Source organism: Syngnathoides biaculeatus, chromosome 9 (assembly GCF_019802595.1).
Source record: "Syngnathoides biaculeatus isolate LvHL_M chromosome 9, ASM1980259v1, whole genome shotgun sequence".
Taxonomy (NCBI): domain Eukaryota; kingdom Metazoa; phylum Chordata; class Actinopteri; order Syngnathiformes; family Syngnathidae; genus Syngnathoides; species Syngnathoides biaculeatus.
This window is the reverse complement of record NC_084648.1, coordinates 21,563,051-21,576,185: the sequence shown is the minus strand read 5'-3', so window position 1 is coordinate 21,576,185 and position 13,135 is coordinate 21,563,051. Positions and strand designations below refer to the sequence as shown.

The window sequence follows — 13,135 nt, the reverse complement described above, 5'->3', positions numbered from 1 at the left end:
AAGCGACTGCGGGGCTCAATCCAAATCGGCTTTATCGGACAAGGAATTTTGTCTCGACGTACGGAAAACAGCAATTGACGGAAAACCTTTTTTTTCACGACCCGAAAGACACTGGCAAGTCAAGTTCTGAATGGCTCCGAAAATGAAGGTTTTGGAGTCAAAGTCCAGACCGGAATCCTCCAAAAGGCTGATCGGGCTGCCGCCGGGGGTTCCCTCGACACGTCTTAAGCAACAGCGTAGACGGCGACGGTCGGTCAACGTGTCCCGACGGTTTTGATGTTTTGAGTGACAGGCGTGAACGAGCAGCTGGGAAAAACAGACTTTATTCGTAAACATCATTTAGGCGGCGCCGAAGGACGGGTTGGCGAAGTTTCCGTCGCCGTCGTGAACGTCGGCGTCTTCCCGCTCCAAGTCGGCCTCGAACAGGCGCTGCAGCAGCGCGTCCACGGTTCGATACCCTGACACACCGACATGCCGTCACTTCCTGTTGCACAAAACGGGTCTAGAGGGCGGCGGCGGCGGCGGCGGCGGCCTACTTTTGGAGGCGATTTTGAACACGAGCTTGGGCGCAGCGCTCTCCGACTGCTCGGCGGGCTGCTCGTGGTCGCTCGTCTCCATGGCAGCCACCAGGTTGTCCTCCACGGCGTCCCTGAGCCAAACGCGCACGGGCAAAGTTACCAAGCCGGACTTGCGAAACGCAGACGAGAAGAAGCGGGAAGCTGCGCCCCCTCACTGCGCCACCCCCAGCTGGAGCTGCTCAATCTTCTTCTCCAGCTCCGTGTGCAGGTCGCTCTTGTCCAGCGAGTACTCCAGGAAGAAGGCCTCCAAGACGAACGCCACGAAGATGCTGGCGGCGACGGGAAGCGGCCGAGCGTCAGGACGGACGACGGGAGACCGGGAGACGGCGCGCCGGCGTCTCACTTGATGACGACGATGACGACGACCACGTGGAAGAGCACGAAGTAGATCCTGGCCGACTCGTGCGTGACGGCCGTGAAGCCGCTGCACAGGAGTGGGCGGGGTCAAGGAGGACAACCGACGCGGCCGCCGTTTTCCCCATGGCGGGAAAGTCGCCCAAGGATATTGTGCCACTGGTTGACCACGGTGAGCTGCACGAGGAGGACAAAGGCGGCCCCCGCGTGGTTGAAGTTGTTCTTGCAGTAGCCCAGCCGGGCGAAGGCGCTCCCTCGCAGCAGCGCGTTCCCGCAGTCCAGCCGAGCCGGGTCGCCCGCGTCCTCGTAGAACTTCACCTTGCCCGCGAACAGCTCCATGCCCACCACGGCGAACACGTAGTAGACCACCTGGCCCCCACCGGCTCCGTCACGCGCCGCCGGCCGACGGCCGCCGGGCCGGCCGGCGCGCACTTACCAGGATGAGCTGCCCGAAGGTGAGGATGGCCGGTCCGATCCGGATCAGCGTGTTCATGATGGTCCGAAACCTGACCGCAAAAGTCACCCTTGGGTGTGACGGCATTTCCTTGCCAACTCTCCACGCTAGCCATTAGCCCGTCTGTGAGGTTTGCCAATATGCGCCGGCACTAAACGAGTACCGGTGGTACTTGTTCTCCCACCTGTGGCATTTCTCGCGAAGCAACAACCTTTGATGCTGCCAGCTTGCCCCGTACGTGTTAGCACGCGTGGACGACCTCTCACCTCTTGATGCTGTCCACCACTCGGATGAGTCGCAGCACTCGCAGGATGAAAACGATGTCCAGGATCTGGCGGCTGGTGTACCCCCCCGCTGACAAAAACAAAAAAATGACCACGTGCGGCAGGAGAACGGGTCCCATTTACTTCCTGCTTTGGTCTTCAAAGAACTTCCAGAATCAGGACCGGGTCAGAGCACGAAACAGGAAGTGACCTCACATGACTCGAGGGCGGCATTGACGACGGTGGCGATGAGCGCGCTGACCACGATGAGGGTGTCGAACCTGCAAAGCAGGAAGTGATGTCAGGACCGACAACTTCCCGGACTTGATCGGAATTTTTCTTCCCAGATCTCGGACACTTTTGAGAATTTTCAGAACTCCCGGAACCTTTCAGAACTTTCTGCTCGTGCAAAGTGCAAGAGGCGCGTGCTGACCAGTTCCAGAAGCTGTGCGCAGAGAAGAAGGTTCTGGGTTCGATGACGTAAAGTTTGAGCAGGATCTCCAGCAGGTAGAGGGCCAGGAAGCCCCACTCGGAGTTGGCGATCATCGGCTGCTTTTCGTCCAGGCCGATGAAAACGGCGTTGATCAGGATGATGACGTCGTACGCCGCCGCGAAGGCCCTGCCGGGGAGCGCACGCGATGACGCGTCACACCCGCGCTTGTCGCCCACGCCGAGCCCGCCCCTCTCACCTGTGCCGGACCGATCGGCGGACGAGGCGGCTGGGCGCCGACCGGTAGAAGGCGGGGCAGAGCCGGTCCAGCGGGTGCGGCCTGGACTTGAGCGTGATCACCTCGATGTTGAGGAGGTCGGCCAGCTGCACGAAGGAGCGCTCGTCTGCCGGCGGCGGGCGACGCCCGTTAACTCAATGTCGCCCGCGCGTACACGTCACACGCGGCGACCCACCGATGGCGCCGCGGTTGTCGTCGTCCGACACGCTCCACAGCAGCTCCGTGTGGGCGCGGCTGATGTCGGGCCGGACCGATCGCACGAGGCGGGTCCAGCTGGCGCGACCGACCAGCGGCTCGCCTCGCCCGCCGTCCTCGGGGAGTTCCCGCAACACGGCGAAGGCGCGCGCCATCTTGCGCCGCTTGGCCCGCACCAGCTGCCGGACCTCCTCCTGCGAGGCGCACCGATGAGCCAAACTTGCACGACCTTCCGTAAACGTGTCGCGACGAGTAAAATACGACAACGGAGACGCCGGACTGTTGAACAGCGGAATGGTGGACGTCAAGCAAGAATGCGAGAGGAATTCCACCTCCGAAGCTCAAGTTCAGCTCGTATCCAATTCAATTGAGCTTGAACGTGAACCCACTGACCAACCAACTTGATGGCAATTGGCCTTGTAGTAAGTTTATAAACTTTCTTTTACTTTACGGGGGAAGCTTCACAGAGTCGGGGATGCGCTGGAGTGTCGGTGTTCTTTTTTTCTTCTGCTGCTGCTTTAAATTGACTGGACTAAACAGAGTTTCCGCCTGTTAGTCGGAATTCTTACGACGGTTCGTCATGCATCCTAAAAACAAAAACTCCCCAAAAGTGTTCAATACCTTCCAAGGCCTTGCAGGAATTTTCTGGATTTTTTTTTTTTTTTGTTTTGTTTTTTTTAAAGCAGTCTAAAAGGTTTCGGGTTCTTCCGAAGCGTTTCTGTGACCTTTCGGGACCTTTGAAAGAAGTCTCTCGGAATTTGCAGGACTTTGCGCAACTTCAACAAGTCCAGTCCAGCACATTCTGAAAAAGTTCCAATCCGAGAAAATTCCCAAAACTCTTTAGGAAATTCCTCCTTAGAAAAATGTCAGTAAAATAAATAAAAGCTTTTGGCAACTTGGAGAGACTGCGTATGTGTGCGGGGGCCCACCTTCAAGTACTTCTTGTAGTTATTGAAGACGACGGCGAGGAAGACGGACATGAAGATGTACGTGTTGACCACGATGTAGACGATGAAGAAGAGGGCGAAGGCCGAGCCGGCGTCGTACGCCGGCATCCTGACGGCGGACGCAAACCAGACCGGGCGCTCAGGCCGCGTCGAGCGACGCTGACGAGGTCGGCGCTCGCTCACATGACGTCGGGGCTGTTGGCCGTGGTCACCAAGACGTAGAGCTCGAACGCCGCGTCGCCGTAGTTGGAGAAGTAGGCGGCGCCGTCCGCCGTCGCCAGGCCGCTGCGCCGCCCGCGTTCGGAACAGACGCCGGCGTCATTGGGGAGGCGGGAGCTCCGAGGTCGAAGGCGACGGCCCCGCCCACTCACCGCTTGCCGAAGAGTTTGAGCGCCATCAGTGAGAAGATGAGGATGCTGAAGATGAAGAGCAGGAACAGCGACAAAATCTGAGGGAGGGCGTTGCGGATGCTCCTGATTGCCCTGCGCAGCTTCGCACACAAACACACACCAGGTCGGCGGGACGGACTCGCGCGCGCGGGGGGGGTCGCGCGCCAATCGCGGGACCTACCTGCCGGCCCTCCGTCACGTTGACCAATAGGAGCGGGCGCAGCACTCGCGACCAGCGGAGGGCGTAAAAGCCGGCGGCGTGCAGCGCGCCGTACACGATCATGTCCACCAGTGTCAGCTGACGCACACACGCACACATCGAAATGCGTTCCGGGGGGGGGGGGGGCTCCCGCAAAGTCCGCTAGAAAGCGCTCAACCCGAAAAGCGTGCTGAGTCCCTGCGACGGGGTTTGCCGCGGGAACGCCGGACAAGACGCGAGCTCGCGACGGAGCGGCTTCGCGCCTTCCGGAACCTTCTGAGAAGTGTCGGGATGGTGGAAAAACTTCCAGGACACGGGCACTTCTCAGAAAGTTCCAGAACCTTCCAAAACATTGCCACGCCCGCCCAGCCGCTCCTACCGCCAGGATGGCCATCATGCAGATGTTCTTGGGGTCCTTCCAGAATTTGTCTCGGGGGATCACCTTGGCGTAGTGGACCAAGCGCAGGGCAAACACGTGCAGACACAGAAGCTCCGCCAGCATGGTCGCCTGCCAACGCACGGGAGCAAACCTTTAGCCGCCGGACCGCTAGCCACAGTTAGCCTGCGAGGCCACGTTAGCGAACGTCAGCTGAAGCCTTTTGTCTTGATTTTCCCGGACTCGCTTCGAGCGGCGGCGGCGGCGGCCTCACCCACGGCGGCAGAGGCCAGACGGCGGGCTCCTCGCAGACGGCCAAGCTCAAGTCCAGCAGGATGAAGAAGTAGACCGACACCCGAAGAAGTCGGCGATTGTACAGCAAGTACAAACTGCGCTCGAAAATAAAAGCCGGGCGTCAGCACGCGCCCGACGCCGTCACGGGAACGGCGCCTCACCTGACGGCCCGCGGCGACGTGTCGAAGAAAACGTTCCGGTTGTACTGAGCGTCCGACACGTACGCTGACGCCAGCTCCAATTCCTCCAAAATACACAAAGGCCACACTTTCAAAAGCAAAGAGCAGAACGGGACGAGAACAGGAACGGGAACGGAATGACTTTCTAAATGAAACAAAAGTCGCTCCGTGCCAAGTTCAGATTTGTTGAAAGCATTTCAAGACTCTCGGGTGAGTCCGGGAGGCCAAACGTTGCCCGATTTGCTTCCGGACCCGGGTCGGGCGATAAGCTCCGACGGCGGACTCCGTGGGCCCAGATACGGCCGGCGTATTTACGCTTCAATGCAATCAAGCCGAGTCTCGCTTCGGGGTGTGCGTTCCTGCACTTGAACACCGTATTCCGTGTTTTGAAAAGTGTGCCTAACGATAGCGATGACAGGAAATGTATTTTAGGGACGTTTCGGACGAACCCTTGGGCCCACTACGTTACTGTGGGCTAAAGTTGCTTCTTTGCTAACTTTTCTCTTCATTTTTGTGGGTTTTTTTTTTTTTTTTTTTTTTTGCTGAGGTCTGCAAGTTGTCACGTGCCCTCGTTGCAGTCATGTGAGCGTGCACGGGCTCACCTCTTTGGTTTTGCCTTCTTTTCCTTCGCACGCACGCGCGTCCTGGCCGCTGGTGCCCGTCATCTTTCTTCTCTTCCTTTCTCAACCTTTTTCTTCGTTTTCTTCTTGTCCTTCTCCTCCCAAAGTTGTCCGAACTAAATCCGGCGCCCGCCTTCGCTCGTTTCCCTTTTTTGGCTGACGTCAGTCCGAGTCGTGGCTCGCGCGCGTGCACATGACGTGTGGCGTGCACTTTGTCTTGTTGTTGTTCTTTCCTTCCCTTCCCTTCTTCCCTTCTTCCCTTCTTCTCTTTTTTTTTTCCTTTTCTGCTCTTTCACGAGCCGCAAGCAAGGAGCCCCGTCGAGTTCACGTGTCGTGGGAAATGGCAGACTCCACACGCCGACGCGACGTCACCCGGATTTCCCGCTGCAGTTTTTTTCTTTTCTTTTTTTTTTTTTTTTTGCTTTTTTTTTCGGCCTCTTGACAAATAAGGAAAAAGCTTCCTTTTAAATATGCAAATGTATTTTGGGGCCGATTTTCCTAACGGGACAAGCCGAAAGAAAAAGAAGTGTCCACACTTGTAGAACGCCATTCCCTTCTGTGAAACAAACTAACAAATAAATAAATAAATCCTTATACTAGTGGTCCAAAATGTTTTTTTTTCTTAATATTAATTCACGAATAACGACCACCAGTTTTTTTTAAAGGGTCACATCACAGTGCTGTATAAAAAAAAAAAAAAATCAGAATCAGAGAAAGAATGTTAGGAAAACCTTTGAAATTCGACGAGAGTAATTTTATTGCGGGGGGGGGCGGTGCTTGACATGGGATTAAAAAAATCGACAAGAAAAATAACCTTCATATTTGCACATTTGAGCTTCCTCTTCAATGTTTTGGTGTATTTATTTGTCTGTTGGAAAGCTATAAAAAGTTATTGATATGAAATTGCGGTGAATAAATGATATGAATTGTTCTTGAGGTTTACACAAGATATTAATTGAAGTAAAAGTTTTTGTACGTGGTCTTTCCGGCTTTTCTACGGCGTCCGCGAATGTAGCAGCGGGTGTCACGTGACGCTGCCGGAAGCACGAGCCGCTTCGCGCGTCCCGCCGCATCGAGAGCGAAGCTTGCGCGACGGCAGCGCGCGTCAAATGTTTGCTTGGCGATGCGAAAAGATGAAAGGCAGCTTTTGTCGTCACGACCTTTTGCACTTTTTCGACTTGTGATTGAAAGGCTCGAAAAGGCCTCGTCTTTGACTCTCGCGCCATCTGGCGGGCGGAAGTAGGCCTGCGACGAGCCGGCTGGGCTGCGCGCGCATCCGCGAGTCGCTTCCGCCTTCTTCTCCGGCCGCGAGCGGCTTTTCCCTTCTGTCCCTTTTCCGGCGGGGGGGCCTTTCTCAGCGGTGGCCGAAGAGGACGTCCACGGCACGGCACGGGGGGGGGGGCCGTCCTGAGCTCCCTAACCACAGCGAGGGAGCCCCAACAAGTTGGCTGAAAGAGACGAACCGCCATGAAAAAGCATCAAGAACCGCAGCGAACGGCTTCGTTGGGTGAGTTGATTCTTGATAATAATAATTCCCCCCCCCCCTTTTTTTTTTTTTACACCAAGCAGTGCGCGCGCTCCGATTTCCTGCTTGTGGCGACCGCGCGCACGCAAAGGTGTCTCCGACGCTGGCCACGCCCACCGCCGGCGCGTGACAAATACTTTTTTCCATTTTTTTCCGGGATTTTCACGTCGTCCGTCACAATAGTTTCTGCTTTGCCTTCCCCTGATTCTTTGCTTCTTTTCTGTTTTTTTTTTTTCCCGATGTAAAAAATGAATTGAATTTTTCTTTCATCTTGTTTGGTCAATATGGTGATTTGTTTCAATACTCATTCAATTATTTGTCAATAGCTTTCATATGTTGGTTAATATTGACTCAATTGTCCAAGCGTCCATCCATTTTCTTAGGCGCTTATCCTCACAAGGGGAGCGCTGTAGCCAAGAGGCGGCAACCTGAAGTTTTTTTTTTTCCACATTTCTGTATTTTATTGTGACGTTGCCGTCGTTCTTGTACTCGTTGTGGTTTTTTTGAGCGCACTCGTGAAGTAACGGCGACGCGTAGCAGTGACGCTACTCGCGTCGGAACCGCTTGTCGCTAACCCGCGTCGCGTCTGCACGCAGCCGACGAGAAGCCGTCCACGTGACCCGCCCGATGCTGCGTCTGGTTCGCCCGCGCGTGCGCTGGTCCAGCGGCGCCACGCAGGCGCTGGTGGTCTTCGCGCTGACCTTCTGCGCCGTCCTTCCTGTGTGCTGCCACCGGCTGCTGCACTCCTACTACTTCCTGCGCTCCGCCTACTTGGACGCCGCCAGCGAGGACGCCTTGCGCCAGAGTCTTGGGCGGGGTCAGGACGCGCTGCGCTTCTGGCAGAGCGCCGCCGCCCCGGCGCCCTCGCCGGCGGCGCTTTCCCGCCATCCCGAGCTGCTGGTCGCCGTGGTGACGGCGCGGCGACGCGAGGCCCTCCGCTACCACTACCTCCTGCAGGTGGCGCGCGAGCTGAGCGCTCTGCTGAGAGGCTGCGGGGAGGAGCGCCCCTGCGCCCAGGTGGGTCCGCCGGGGGGAAGGCTCATTTTGGCCACGGGGGGGGGGGGGGGGGGAAGCCACCGAAAGTTTTGTTTGTAATATTTTTGGTTTTGTTTTGAGGTGGTTCGTTTCCTAGCGTCGGGCCGTTTTTTTTCATTCCCTTTGACGACGGCGACTCGAACCCTTAAAAGCCCCTTTCGCCCTTCCCGGGCAAAACCCGGAGCGTCTTTTGAGTTTTGCGGGCGACGAGGCGCCCTCTAACGGCGGGGGTTTTCCCGCAGGTGGTGCTGTGCGACGTGGAGAGCGGCCCGGAGGTCAACGGGGACGCCGAACTTCTGGAGCGCCACTTCCCCGTCATCCGCCGCCCGCACCGGAGCCGCCCGCCGGCCCTCGACACCTTCGAGCGCGAGAAGCGCGACTACGTGTTCTGCCTGCGCCAAGCCTTCCGGCTGGCGCGGCCCCGCAACATGGTGGTCCTGGAGGACGACGCCGTGCCCCGGCCGGACTTCTTCCGGGTCCTGAAAGAGCTCCTGAGCAGGCGCTTCGCCGCCGACTCGCTCTACGTCAAGCTGTACCACCCCGAGCGGCTGCAGCGCTACTGGAACCCGGAACCGTACCGCATCCTGGAGTGGGTGGGTCTGGGCCTGGTGGGCGCCACCCTGCTCCTGCAGCTGCTGAGCGTGTGGAACCCCTGCTCGTTGTCCTGGCGCATGTCCGCCGGCCACCTGGCGCTCCTGACCGTGTACGTGATGGCGGCGGCCGAGCTGCTGGGCCGCCACTACCTGCTGGAGGCGCGCCGGCTGTCCCCGCAGCTCTACGCCGTGTCGCCCGCCACCGAGTGCTGCACGCCGGCCATGCTGTACCCGGGGAACGCCTCCCTGAGGGTGGCGGCCTACCTGGACCGGGCGACCTGTTCAAAGGGCAACGCCAAGGACACGGTCCTCTACCGGGCCGCCCGCCGCACGCCCGGCGAACGCGCGCACAGCGTGGAACCCAACCTGGTCACCCACATCGGAGCGTTTTCCTCCATCCGGCCCAACCCGGCTCAGCCCAGGCTCATTTGACTTTGTGGACCCGTTTGGACGTCTCTGTTCGTTGACGCTTGCGACCGCCGCGGTGCCTTGATTTATTTCGCACGTTTGAAAGGAATTCAAATGATTCTGATCCGAGGAGCACCTCTGGCCCAGTGTCTGAATGTTTGTTCGACAGGAAGTGAACGCGAGCCCGATTCCGATCATGTTGGGACCACGCCAGAGATTTGCAAATCGTGTTCAACCTCATTTTAATTGCACACAATACACGACAAAGCTGAGATCGGTTTTTGGAAATAAAGAGGACACAAACTCGCTATCCTTAAAAAAAAAAAACGAGGTCGGAATCGGGTTTGCGACTCATTTCTGTCTCTCTTGACGCGTCTACGTGCTCCGCGATTGGCCGGCGACGAGTTGAGGGCGAAGACGGCCGGGACCCTCGTGAGGATAAGCAGCTCAGGAGACGGGCAGAATTGGCAACGCCGAAGCCCACGAATGATTGCATTTTATTGGCAAGAATTTTGATTTGAAAACGATGTGATGGCAAAAGGTTCTCGTCACTCATGCTAACTAAAGCAACGAGGTTGTCACGCCACAAGATGGCAGCAAAAGACTATTTTAGAGAATCAAAGCGCCTCATTACACTTTGACACAGTTCAGTCAAATGTGGACATTTTTCCTGATCTTCTTGACTTTCTTTTTGGTTTTTGGATTGGGGCACGCAATCTCGCCTTTGAAGTTTTTGGAGCGGGGACCTTTGACCCGGTTCCCCGCCGCCGTCGTCCTGCGGGGGGCGCCCCTTCGATCCTTCTCAGCGGAGCGCTTCACCCTGACGGGCCGACCCTCCAGCGGCGAGCCCTCCAACTTCAGCGCCAGCTGGACCGAGTCGGAACTCTGCCGGGTGAACGCGGCGGGGGTTAAAGGTCACGCGGCGAGTACGACGGCTCGTTGGCGCGCGCGTACCTCGAAGAGGACGTAACCGAAGCCTTTCCCCAGTCCCGTATTGCGGTCGCGCACCAGTCGGACCGCCTCCACGACGCCGCATTCCTCAAAGTGTCGCCGCAACGCCAACTCTTTCAGCTCTGGTGTGACCGCAGCCGTTACCGTGACGACACGACGACGTAACGCCGGCGGGCGGACTCACCGAAGTTGAGGTTCCCCACGAACACGGAGCGCTTGTGGTCGTGCTGCGGACGGAAACGGCAGGGGCCACACGACGTTCATTCGCGAGATGGACGAGCCGACGGCACGAGGCGGCAGACTCACCCTTTCCGCCTTCTCGTCGCGCACTCGGTCCACGCGGATGATGAAGCCGTTCTCCACCTCCGTACCGTTCCTGCGAGGGAGACAAAATGGTGGAGGAGTCAGGAAAAGCGGTGGCGGGGCAGGGCGGGGCGGGCGACCGTGACCTCTGCAGCGCTTTGGCGACCCCTTGTGGCTCCTTGAAGACCACGTAGGCGTTGATGCTCTGCTTCAGCAGGTGAGCTTGGCGCCTGACACACACAAGATGGCGGCTCACTCCACACGCCAGTTCGCGCGTGTACGTGCCGCCGAAGCCACACATTTACATAGCGTGTGCAAAACATTTCATTTTTTCCTCTGACTGTCTGAAGACAAATCAGACAAAATTTGTCCCGCTTCGGGTCAGTCAGAATAGAGAGACGATTGGACTTTCTTTCAGTCAACTTTGTCGCTTGCCTTTTCATTTCTGCCCCCCAATTTTCCATCTGGATTCAGATCAGGGCCAGTCCGAGACCTCGACTTTGTCCCGTTCGGGCCCACGTTGCCTTGAACACCTGCGCGTGACGTTTCATGAAGAGCTCCAGTTCCCGTTGCAGCAAAACAGCCCCACAATGTGACGCTGCCGCCTCCTTGCTTCACAGTTGGGACGGTGTTTTCAGGTCTACGGCCAAAACAGCTCCATTCCCATGTTTGAAGAGATAAAAGGTGGCAGCTTCAAGCATCTGGAAATTGCACCCAAGGATGAGCCAGACCTCCCTCTCTCTGATTTCCTGGCCAATTTCTGTTGATTTTCCCATGATTTCAAAGAAGGAAGCAGAATATTTGAGGTGTGGCCAGCCAGTTGACGCCGCCTGGGCCTCTCCGCGTTCTTTAAGGACGTCATACTTTTAGCGGACTGTATGTCAAACTTTTGACGTGAAAGAATTTTTCAAAGAAATCCTCTCTCATTATTGCAGCATTTAACAAAATGAAACAATTCCGCTGATCCCGACTGACGTGAATGAAAGACGAGAGCGCTTCGGTCTGATTTGTCTTCAGACAGCGAGACGAGACAAAAAAAATATATATATATCAAATGTGTGTTTTTTTTGCACAGTCTATGCACATTTTCAGCTCGGACCGGACACTGCATTCGTGTTTGCGAATCCGGACGTGACCTCACTTGATGGCGGCGACTCTGCGCGACACCGCCGGATCCTCTCGCACCTGCGACGGGCCAAAGCGGACGCGATCGTGTGACTTCGAGGACGACGGCTGTGCGACACGCAAAACTTTTTGGAACAAAAGCGGGCTCGATTTTCTTACCATGGAGCGGAAGCGGATGGACTCGACGGCGCCGTCGGGCCGGAACATGCCGAGCAGCATCTGCACGGGAAGAGGCCTTCAAATACACTCACAAACGTGGAGTTCCACACAAACCGCGGCAACGTATGCCAACACACACGAGCACGCGGGTGTTCACATATTTTTAAGCTTGCTTGCGCGCAAACTTTAGCGCTGAGCTGGCAGTCGCCAAAGGTGAAAGGTCACACGGCGGCGGTCGACCTTCTTGGTGCAGTTGACGGGCAGATTTCCCACGAAGACCGTCCTCCGGTTCTTGGTTTGCTCTTCCTGCTTGTCCTGGCGCCGCCGCTGCCTCTTGAGGACCCGGCGCTCCGCCCCCTTGTCGAGCCCCGCCTCGCCGCGCTTCTTCTTATCGGCCGGCGCTCGCTCGTCCTCGTCGGCGTCGCGCAGGCTGAGCTCCCTGCGAGTATTGTCGTCAGGATCCCCAAGACGGGCAATCGCAACGCGGAACGACGGTTTTGACGGAACCCTCGGCTTTTTTTTTTTTTGTGGCGCGTGCGCGTCTGACCTGTCCTCCAGCTTCCGCTCGGCTTCCGTTTTCACTTTGGGCTTTTTCTTGCGTTTGCGCTCGTCGCCGGCTCCAACTTTGACCTCGGCAGCTTCCGACTGCCCGCTGGGCTGAGGAAGCTGGCGGGAGGGACGATCGCGTCAAATTCAAAATTGGACAAAAACCATATGAAAAGGGCAAAACTTTGGGGAGGAAACAAAAAAATGCTTAAAACTGAAGAGAAGGATGGTTTTTGTTTGTTTTCTTTCCGGTAATCTGATGACCCGAGCGGGATGATTGGACGTGTATTTTTTTTATGCATCAGTATTGATCTGAAAGATTGTTTCGGTCTACTTCTTTGTGCAGCTGACTTGAAAGGTGTCGGTTCTGGTGCAGTGGTGACTGCGACTTACCTGCGGGGCGGGTCGAAAGAGGGCAGCGCCGCCGCTCGCTGTCGGGGCGGCGGCGCCGAACAGAGCCGAAAGGGAGCCGGAAGCCCCACGAGCGTTCTGGCCCAAACTGTCCGACACCTGACCCACTCGGTAGTCGCACGACGCCTCCGCGCTGCTGGACAAAAGCACAAAAGTCGTTTGGACAACAACTATCTTGGAACTGTGGAAAAAAAAAAAAATGGTTTCGACAAACCTTTGAGCAACTTTCCTCTTCATGTTCACAAACAACGTTTCAGCTGCGCTCTTCCTTGAAGAATATACGACGGAGCATTGGAGTGGAAAGTCAGCAGCGAAGCATTCTTTTTCGGTATGATTCAAAAACGAAAACCGATTTGGATTCCGGCACGAGTTCCGGTCCTTCTGTCAAATGTGTCCGGGAGGAAACGAGCTCCGTGCCTTCGCCTCAAACTCGATGGAAAGCCTTTCTTTCGTTGGATAAAAATATCCAAGGAGATATGCACCAATCTTGTGTTTACTTAATT

At 56.6% G+C, this 13,135-nt stretch overlaps 3 protein-coding genes across 4 annotated transcripts; 1 reads left to right on the top strand and 2 right to left on the bottom strand.

The window, feature by feature from the left end:
- Positions 1-307: 307 nt before the first annotated feature.
- On the bottom strand, positions 308-5,958 carry tpcn3 (two pore segment channel 3). The gene is made up of 19 exons (XM_061831188.1): positions 5,559-5,958; positions 4,939-5,021; positions 4,758-4,872; positions 4,487-4,615; positions 4,090-4,206; positions 3,891-4,009; positions 3,703-3,804; positions 3,502-3,628; positions 2,553-2,766; positions 2,339-2,483; positions 2,083-2,268; positions 1,866-1,930; positions 1,653-1,740; positions 1,369-1,438; positions 1,085-1,301; positions 922-1,012; positions 734-847; positions 537-649; positions 308-458 (listed from the first exon to the last, which is right to left on the bottom strand). The coding sequence occupies exons 1-19, from the start codon at positions 5,619-5,621 to the stop codon at positions 340-342; spliced, it is 2,277 nt and encodes a 758-aa protein (XP_061687172.1). The 5' UTR covers positions 5,622-5,958; the 3' UTR covers positions 308-339.
- Positions 5,959-6,336: 378 nt separating this feature from the next.
- pgap4 (post-GPI attachment to proteins GalNAc transferase 4) lies at positions 6,337-9,651 on the top strand. Its single transcript, XM_061831191.1, has 3 exons — positions 6,337-7,083; positions 7,698-8,118; positions 8,379-9,651. The coding sequence occupies exons 2-3, from the start codon at positions 7,729-7,731 to the stop codon at positions 9,159-9,161; spliced, it is 1,173 nt and encodes a 390-aa protein (XP_061687175.1). The 5' UTR covers positions 6,337-7,083; positions 7,698-7,728; the 3' UTR covers positions 9,162-9,651.
- On the bottom strand, positions 9,210-13,120 carry rbm34 (RNA binding motif protein 34). 2 transcript variants are annotated; one of them, XM_061831193.1, is made up of 11 exons: positions 12,847-12,982; positions 12,615-12,768; positions 12,223-12,341; positions 11,916-12,114; positions 11,676-11,735; positions 11,533-11,576; positions 10,538-10,621; positions 10,395-10,464; positions 10,273-10,315; positions 10,092-10,210; positions 9,210-10,022 (listed from the first exon to the last, which is right to left on the bottom strand). In XM_061831193.1, the coding sequence occupies exons 1-11, from the start codon at positions 12,867-12,869 to the stop codon at positions 9,789-9,791; spliced, it is 1,149 nt and encodes a 382-aa protein (XP_061687177.1). In that variant the 5' UTR covers positions 12,870-12,982; the 3' UTR covers positions 9,210-9,788. The 2 variants fall into 2 exon arrangements, with proteins under 2 accessions (XP_061687177.1, XP_061687178.1); XM_061831194.1 differs by having other exon boundaries at positions 9,213-10,022; positions 12,615-12,765; positions 12,847-13,120.
- Positions 13,121-13,135: the final 15 nt, after the last annotated feature.

Bases quoted from the DNA above. Each gene is read 5' to 3' on its own strand.
- rbm34 (XM_061831193.1), bottom strand. From the start codon at position 12,869: ATGAAGAGGAAAGTTGCTCAAAG. The intron at 11,736-11,915 runs GTCGACCGCCGC...CTTCCCGTGCAG, and splicing joins CCGTCAACTGCACCAAGAAG to ATGCTGCTCGGCATGTTCCG. The intron at 10,211-10,272 runs GTGAGTCCGCCC...CGGTCACACCAG, and splicing joins CGTGGGGAACCTCAACTTCG to AGCTGAAAGAGTTGGCGTTG.
- tpcn3 (XM_061831188.1), bottom strand. From the start codon at position 5,621: ATGACGGGCACCAGCGGCCAGGACGCGCGTGCGTGCGAAGGAAAAGAA. The intron at 5,022-5,558 runs GTGAGCCCGTGC...TGTATTTTGGAG, and splicing joins AAGAAGGCAAAACCAAAGAG to GAATTGGAGCTGGCGTCAGC. The intron at 1,302-1,368 runs GTAAGTGCGCGC...GGTGGGGGCCAG, and splicing joins CCTTCGGGCAGCTCATCCTG to GTGGTCTACTACGTGTTCGC.
- pgap4 (XM_061831191.1), top strand. From the start codon at position 7,729: ATGCTGCGTCTGGTTCGCCCGCGCGTGCGCTGGTCCAGCGGCGCCACG. The intron at 8,119-8,378 runs GTGGGTCCGCCG...GTTTTCCCGCAG, and splicing joins AGGAGCGCCCCTGCGCCCAG to GTGGTGCTGTGCGACGTGGA.